At 44.1% G+C, this 9,076-nt stretch overlaps 1 protein-coding gene across 1 annotated transcript in view; it reads right to left on the minus strand.

Annotated features, from left to right (window-relative positions):
* podxl (podocalyxin-like) overlaps positions 1-7,114 on the minus strand; it is a 155,079-nt gene extending 147,965 nt beyond the window's left edge. Inside the window, exon 1 of the mRNA XM_060842702.1 lies at positions 6,835-7,114. Coding sequence (XP_060698685.1) covers positions 6,835-6,865 — 31 coding nt within the window. The 5' untranslated portion in view covers positions 6,866-7,114. The remainder of the gene's footprint in view (positions 1-6,834) is intronic.
* Between the last annotated feature and the right edge of the window lie 1,962 nt (positions 7,115-9,076).

Here is a 9,076-nt window from a genome sequence, read left to right on the forward strand (position 1 = left end):
AATCTAAAAGTGTATTTTAACCTCCCCAATTCTTCTCTAACCTTCAGAAAAGAGAGAGACACAAAACATGTCTTTTGCCCAGACTGCTGTCTATCCTTCCACCATGTTCACAGTCTGAGATCATGTCAAGGAGAATTCACATCAGTTTGTAATTCATTGTCTCCATTTTACATCCATCCCTTTGAAGCTTCCCTGAAAACCATCAGGTCTGGCATTTCTGGGTTTCTTTCCAAATAGCCATTGAATTTACATCCATAACCATTTGTTCAGCAGTAGCACTTCTCTTAAAAAGCACATAATGGACTTAAATGCTCAACATGTCCACAAGTAATCCAGCATTATAATTCATCATCAGTGACACAAGGTTCAACTAAAGAAAGGCACACGTTCAAATCAAATCAACAATACCTTAGCTGCTTTCTGAAGTTCTGTGATGGACTCAACTGCTCTAAACAAATCAAATCGTCAAATGATGATACTAAAAACAGAAATTGCTGGAGAAACTCAGCAGGTCTGGCAGCACCTGTGGAGAGAAAGCAAAATCAATGTTTCAGATCCAGTGACTCTTCATCAGAGGAAGACATGATGGAAAGGCCTTCATGTGATGAAGAGTCACCAGACCTGACACGTTGACTCTGCTTTCTCTCCACAGACACTGACAGACTGCTTGAGTTTCTCTCGCAGTTTCTGTTTTTTGTTTCAGATTTCCAGCCTCTGTAGTTCTATGTTTTATTTTATGGCAAATGATGATTGTGGTTAAATAAACTCTTCAACGATGGAGACTTGGCAATTGGTAAACCCACATCTATCTTTAGGTGGTGTTAGATGGTAGCACCTGTACATGGCAAAGCTGCGTATTTCGGATGATCACAATACATTTTTGAATTCTGGCGCTGGGGAGCAGTGGAGAGGAGTGAGGCAGGAGGGGTGCTGGAGGAAAGAAGATTTCCTCTGTTTGTTATTTGTAGCAAGATTATAAACATATCTTAGATGGCCTTGCAAAAAAGTTCTGAAGAGAGGATATTGTGGATCAAAACATTTCCTGCTAGTATGTCCTGGGATAGGATATATCTGACCACAGATGGAGATACAAAACAAAATTCAGATGCTAAGACCTTTCTGCCAGTTTTTTTCCATTATTTACTGCAGTTTCTGTTACATGCTGGGGTCTATTTGAAATCTGCTTTATTCTAATCTCTAGTAGACAGGCAGGAGGCTGGAAGAACGTAGTAAGCCAGGCACCACCTGGTGGTGCAGAAGTCAATATTTTGTGTGTAACCCTTATTCAGGACTGGAGGCAGGGTGTAGGCGGAGCTGCAGATAAAGGGGGAGGTGGGGGCCTGGTGGTGGAGTGGGGATAGGTGAAGACAGGTCAAGGGCGGTTGGTCAATGGGAGGAATGAACCTAGTTGGTGGCTGGGAGCAGTGGCAGTGAAGGGGAGGGGCTAGGAAGGGAGTCAGGGGATAGGGAGGGAAGTTATTTGAAATTGGGTGAACTCTATGTTGAGTCCTCCAGGCTATCGGGTGCCTACAGGCAGAAGATAAGGTGTTGTTGCTGCAATAGGCGCTGTGGTCTATTTTGGAAATGGAGGAGGCCAAGGATGGTTATGTCAGAAAGGGAATGGTCAGGGGAATTGAAATGGGCGGTAACTGGGGAGGTCCGATCTGCCCCTGCAGACTCAACTGTGATGCTCGATGAGCCGTTCCCTGGGTTTATGTTCGGTCTCCCTGACGTAGAGAAGACCCTTACTCTGTTCAGCCATCAAGTCTTGATCACCTGCTGTGTCATCTCTCCCTGACTGTTTGAATTAATTGATGTCTTCTTGATCCTAGTAGTTCATTAAAAATTGTTCTTGTTAATTAATGCAAGAGCTTTTTTCTTACTCTCATTTCTCTTTATCCTTTTACCTTGACTTAACCTTACATAGTTAGACTGATAATCTCTAGTCTTATGTAATTAGGATGTTTCCAAACCAAAGAGAACTCATCTTAACTTTGTGCAACACCACCATAAGGAAACAAATTCTCACGTGCTCAGTGGAAACATTCTTGTTTCTGATACAGAAGGTAGTGGGTTCAAGACCACTCCACAGCCTTGACCATACAATCTTATTTCATGCTTCAGGGCGGTACTGAGGGATTGCTCTGTAATCTGATATATAGCGTGTATCTATCTTCTTGGCTGATGTACAAAGGTCCAGGGTGGTACTTGAAAAGGGGAAAGGGTGTCCTGACAAACTGACGATGATCAGGATATTCACCTTACCAGAGTTTGCGGCGTCTTGCTGTGCTCAAATGTTGCATACCTAAGAATAAAGCTATAAAACACTCCTTTCCATGTATGGGCATCTCTTGGTGGTCAGGCTCACAAACTCTTGAAGATTGGGCTAGGTTTCCATGGAAATGGCAAAGAATCTCAATCCTTTGACGTGGGACTATACTCGAAATGAAATACAACAGACTGTGGACCAGACTTATCACGCACTGACTAGGAATGCTTATGATTATAGAGGATTTGCTTATCACAACATACTGTTGCTGTTTGACATCGAATCATTAACAAAGTGATAAAATCCACAGTCACCGTCTGTGGTACTGATGGAATTATTGTCTATTATTGCAGCTTGTACCTACAGTAGGCGGGGCTGATGCTTGCAAGTGGCACGCCATTGTTGCAGCTTTTAATCTAATTTTGAACAGAAAGCAAATCTTTTATTAAACAGCAGACCTTTACCTGGAAAGAATCCAGAAGAAATAATAGTTTTAATGTCCACATGGAGTCACTTCTCGGAGAATCATATCGTATAGGAGAGGCTATTTAGCCCATCATGTGTGTGTGCACACCAATCTAATGCTATACTGGTCCCACTTTCCACTACTTGTCCCATAACCTCGGATGTTGTAATGTTCCTCCAAGTACTTTTTAGAACGTTGTGATATTTCCCAATTCAGCTACCCTCCTAGGCAATGTATTTCAGATTCCCACCACCCTCTGGATGAAAACTTCTTTTTCCCTCTGAACCTCATGCCTTTCACCTTCAAAATTATGCCCTGTGTTGTTGACCCTTCAACTAAGGGGAACAGCTGCTTTCTGTCCATGCTCCTCCTACTCATACACACCTCAATCAGGTCCTCTCACAGCCTTCTCTGCTCCAAAGAAAACAACCTGACCGTATGCAGCCTCTCTTCATCACTAAACTGTTCCATTCCAAGCCACATCTTGGTGAATCTCCTCTGCATCCCCCTCCAGTGTAATCACATCCTTGCTTGTAGAACATTATAATCATGCCTGGGGATGACCCAGGGCTTGTTCAAAGGCTGTAAGTGAGCTGATAGTAAGCAGACCTGAGTGTGGTATCTTTCTGGCACATTCCACTGTTTGTGCTCAAGAGTTACTCCTCCGGAGGTATTTACAACCATGTGAAAGCTTGCAAAGCCCACAATCCAACAAGGTGTTAGAGTTATGCATTTGCCTCTGACCCCCACGCTGCAGACATGGGGAGAGGACTAACATCTGATGTAGAGAAGAGTGCAATGAAATGAAGCTTTTTTTCAGCTTGTCATTCGAGGTACAGAGAGTAATATCAGTTCGAGTCCAACAATGGACTGATTCTGAATCCATTTTAGAGAACTGGTGCCAGACTGGGGTAAAGGACAGTAACTTTAAATATTAAAATCTTTTACATCAGGACATTTAGACCCAATGGTATAATTCAGTTCTGGCTTTTCATTCTGTCAGTAATTGTAAATTCTTAGCAATGTATTAGTGACTGTGATGTTAGTAACAAACCTATTTACATTCACGACATGGAGGTGCTGGTGTTGGACTGGGGTGATCAAAGTCACAAGTCACACGACACCAGGTTATAGTCCAATTGGTTTATACGAAACCACAATCTTTCATAGTGCTGCTTGTTCATCAGCTGTGAAAGCTGGTACTTTCAAATAAACCTGTTGGACTATTTACGCTCACATGTAAACTGAACACTCACTTCGAGGATCTTATTTCACTTCAAGTTATTTAAAACTCTCATTAAAGTATCAGAGAACAAAGTTTCAAAAAGGAACTCATTATAAATATTATAAACAGAGAATTCTCACTTGCACAAGATGTAAAAGATAGCATATTTAAAAGAAACCTCTGGAACCAGTTTTAAGTTAAGAGAAACAAACTTTACAGGATACAACTGAAGAGAGCAACTCAGGATCCAACTCCAGAAAGCACATCAGTGAGGGGGAGAGGGAGTGTGTCCGAATGAAGTATGCACAGTTCTAGCACTGATTGGAGTTTCCCATAACCAATCGAATAGGGATTAAATCCACTATTTTGTTCTGCTCAGGTATTTGGCTTTGATGCAGAGTCTTCAAGTTTATAAAGGTAGTCATCAGAATACAACAATGCTCAGAGTTAAAACTTTATATAAAAGCAAAATGGCTGCAAATGCTAGAAATCATAAATATAAAATGCTGGAGAAACTACATAGAGTTCTTACAGCACAGAAAAAAGCCCTTCAGCCCATCACGTATGTGCCAGTCATTAAGCATCTGTCTACCTCTCGTCCCATTTTCCAGCATTGGGCTTGTCACCTTTACTCTATGGTGCTCATTTAAACACATCTTCATGTATTGAGGGTCTTTGCTTCTACCACTCTTTTAGCAGTGAATTCCAGATACCCACACCCATCTGGGTGAAAAAGGTTTTCCTCAAATCCCCTCCGAACCTTCTGCTCCTTTCCTTATAAGGCAAAATACAAACAGGTTTGGCAGCATCTGTGGATCTGACTCTTGAAACATTCATTCTGTTTATCTCTCCATGGATGCTGTCAGACCTGCTGAATTTCTCTCGCAATTTTCTGTTTCCATTCAAGCCTTAGTTTGCTGTGATAATGACTTTTTAAATCTCTAATGGATCCCTGTTCAATGTAATTCTCCCACTAGTGGGTGTTGGGAAGCAATTCTGAGGTTTAACATTTAAGAAATGTGTATGATACATGCTCTTGGATTGTCCTATGATTGCTATGTGGGGTGGCATGGTAGCTCAGTGGTTAGCACTGCTGCCTCACAGAGCCAGGGACCTGGGTTCAATTCCAGCCTCAGACAACAGTCTGTGTGGAGCTGGAACATTCTCCCTGTGTCTGTGTGGGTTTTCTCCCACAGTCCAAAGATATGCAGGTTAGGTGGATTGACCATGCTAGATTGTCCATAGTGTCCAGGGAGGTGCTGGCAGATGGATCTGCCCTGGGCAATGCAGGATTAAAAGGTCTGTGTGGGATGCTCTTCGGAGGGTCAGTGGGTAGAATGGCCTGCTCCCACACTGTAAGGATTCTACGACTTGGGAGAGAAAAGTGGACCCCATTCATTTCAAGGATAATCAGGGATGTTAGTAAATACTCAGAGTCTTTGGGAATCTTTCTGAAGAGGTATTGGAATCACAGTCCTTCAACATTTTAAAGGCAGAGATAGACAAATTCTTCTTAAGCAAGGAAGTGAATGGTTAGCAAGAGTAACATGGACTTGAGGTAACAATCAGCCCATCTATGAACTGATTGAGTGGTGAAACAGGTTCAATGGGCTGAATGGCCTATTACTGTACCATGTTTGAATGTTCCTGTGCTGTCCTTAGACTCACATTGCATGAAAATTTAAAAAAAGACTATCCTCTCAAACATCTCTATTAGATCAATTTGCTGCCTTCTATCATGTCAAAATAAAGCAGCAGACTGCCCAGTGTTTTCAGCTGCAAAACAATATTGACGACAGTCAAATACCGCAGACACTGAAAACCTGAAATAAAAACAGAAAATGTCGAAGAAACTCAGCAGATCTGGCATCATCAGCGGAGACACACTTTCCTCATTCCTGAAGAAGTGCTCATGCCCGAAACGTCGACTCTCCTGCTCCTTGGATGCTGCCTGACCTGCTGCGCTTTCCCAGCAACACATTTTCAGAGAGAAATATAGCCAATATCTTGCATTCAGTATGAACCTCCCTCATCCAAAGAAATCATACCTTAGACTCAAAAAGTTAACGGCTTCCCTCTGTCCAGGTGCTGCCAGAGCTGCTGAGTCTCTCCAGCCTTTACTGTTTTATTTAACATTGAAGATTGGTGGGTGGAGGCTGTTTGACTGGGTGGGGCATTTGTAAGGATACCATGAAATGCCCAGGAGTACCCCATCCTCGAGAGTTGGTAATCCTAATGGTGTTGAAGTTGGAAGCTACTCAAACATGAATTGAGCCACTCAACGATGCTGTTCAGGGACAGTGCATTGTCCTCCCAAACCTCTGCCAGGGAGTAATGGGCACAGCTCTAAGCAAATGGCCACGTTGACCCAGATTCCCGAACCGTCCCTTACACATTCAGCAGGTGGGTCGAGAGAGGGACTGTGACCAATGGGAGCCCCAGAACAGAGCAAACTCACCCAGACCAAGAGTCGCATTTTATTCACATGCTCACAAGTGAAATATTCAATCACACACTGCAAACCATCAGAGTTGTAGCAAAACAAGCAAACTGTTATTTGATAAGTGAAGTCTTCCAGACATGAATAGTAATTTATTGAGATAACGTACAGCAATAAGATCAGCATAACACTTTTTGCAAAGTCTCCTGGCGCTCTGAATTCCTCTGTTCGCTGTATATAAAGCCATCGTAAATGCCTTTGAAAGGTCAGTACATTTACAGTTCCCCCGGACAAGTTGAAACCACAGTCTGAAAGCGTCACTGGGCTATAGTTATGGTGCAGGCTACCAGTAAACGCACCATTACACATTTTCCACTCCAAAAATAAAGCAATTATTTTACAAACCAAAATATAAAGTGAAGTGGTAGACTTACCGAGCAAACAAACCACAAGCAACAGCCTCATTTTCCTGGTCTCAGATCGCAGTGATGGAGTTGAGTAGGGGAGTTTTTTTTGTTGAGTTCTTTTGATCTGTAACTCTTCACTCAAGTTAAAACTTCGCTGGGGCTTTGAATTTGGTTTGATGCAGGTTTGTTCCCTAACTAATCCGATCTTTGCTCTCCCTCCCTGTCCTCTTTCTCCTGTGTGTGTGTGTGTAAAATCTGCACCCTGCCTCACTGATGCTCCCAGACCTTCAGCAACTGAAATGACAAAAGCGCCAGTCCCGTTGAAACAGACCAAAGGGAAAATCCCAGGCGTCACTCCTTCTTAAAGGGACAGGCACTGCCAGTGGCTTCTAGTTATTGACTCTCTCCTCAGTGAATTAAAAGCCCAAGCCACATTTCTGGCTGGAGGGAGATATCCGAGTTTAGTGACGAACATCCTTTTTAATTTAATGCAGCCAGTGTAAATAATTTACCAAATAATTTGGAAGAGTTCAGAAAAATGAGGAGTGCTTATAAACCATATAAGATGCTGAGGAGGCGTGACAGTGTTAATGCTGAGAAGTCGTGTTTAGGGAACAAGACTACCTTTCACAATCTCTCACTGTGACTATTGGTCCTTTTGCTATCTCATTCTATATTCTCACTCTTCCTCTTGATCCCGCTCTTGTCTAAAATTCCCAAACCCAGCTTTAGCCTTAAAATCACTTCCCAGACAATTCACCTGATTGTTCTCCCTTTGAAACAGTCACAGTGACCCCATTGTGTCCCCCCAATCTCAATGTAAGACTCCCGCCCTTCCTTCTCCCCCTCTTTGCTTTCACTGTGATTTTCCCCCTCTGCACCCCACCTTTCTCCCTCCCTTCTCTGCATCCTTTCAGTGCCCCTGATAACTACATCATTTGGGAAGTGTTCCCCACTGTTTTGTTCCACCTGACCCATCTTTCTGTGGGCCTTTGTAGTTGAGTATTGTTTGCCTGGGACAGTCAATCTCTTTTGGTGTGGCTGCGTCTTTGGTGGGCCCAGTCATCCTTCACCACATACACTGTCAGCATCCAGCTATGACAAGCAACACTGCATAAGACTGAGACCTCTCCTGAGTTAGTTGACATGGAGAGGCCTCATGTCTAACACAATAAATGCTTACACAAAGAAACAGTTTTATTATGAAGAAACTGGTGAATGGAAAAGGTCATACTCGCAGGAGCTTGGAGGAAGAAGGCTACCCTGGTAAGTAAATGGAGAAGGAAACATGTCTTCAAAAAAAGAAGCTGCAGAAGATGCATAGATTGCAGCAACTAAGACAGATAGGTGTAGAATTGTAGAATTGGAGAATTCAGCCTGCTCCTGCCCCACCGAACTCATCTCCGCATCATCCTGCTCCTGCCCCACCGAACTCATCTCCGCATACCTCGACACACGTTCTGTCCCCTTTAGTCCAAGAACTCCCCACCTACGTTCGGGACACCACCCATGCCCTCCACCTCCTCCAGGATTTTCGCTTTCCCGGTCCCCAACGCCTTATTTTCACGATGGACATCCAGTCCCTGTACACCTCCATCCCCCATCACGAAGGACTCAAAGCCCTCCGCTTCTTCCTTTCCCGCCGCACCAACCAGTACCCTTCCACTGACACCCTCCTTCGACTGACTGAACTGGTCCTCACCCTGAATAACTTCTCTTTTCAATCCTCCCACTTCCTCCAAACTAAAGGAGTTGCCATGGGCACCCGCATGGGCCCCAGCTATGCCTGTCTCTTCGTAGGATATGTGGAACAGTCCATCTTCCGCAACTACACTGGCACCACCCCCCACCTTTTCCTCCGCTACATCGATGACTGTATCGGCGCTGCCTCGTGCTCTCACGAGGAGGTTGAACAGTTCATCAACTTTATTAACACCTTCCATCCCGACCTCAAATTCACCTGGACTGTCTCAGACTCCTCCCTCCCCTTCCTAGACCTTTCCATTTCTATCTCGGGTGACCGACTCAAACAGACATCTACTATAAACTGACTGACTCCCACAGCTACCTGGACTACACCTCCTCCCACCCTGCCCCTGTAAAAACTCCATCCCATGTTCTCAATTCCTTCGTCTCCGCCGCATCTGCTCCCAGGAGGACCAGTTCCAACACCGCACAGCCCAGATGGCCTCCTTCTTCAAGGACCGCAGATTCCCCCCAGACGTGATTGACGATGCCCTCCACCGCATCTCCTCCACTTTCCGCTCCT

The sequence above is a fragment of the Hemiscyllium ocellatum genome, chromosome 23, assembly GCF_020745735.1.
Source record: "Hemiscyllium ocellatum isolate sHemOce1 chromosome 23, sHemOce1.pat.X.cur, whole genome shotgun sequence".
Taxonomy (NCBI): Eukaryota; Metazoa; Chordata; class Chondrichthyes; order Orectolobiformes; family Hemiscylliidae; genus Hemiscyllium; species Hemiscyllium ocellatum.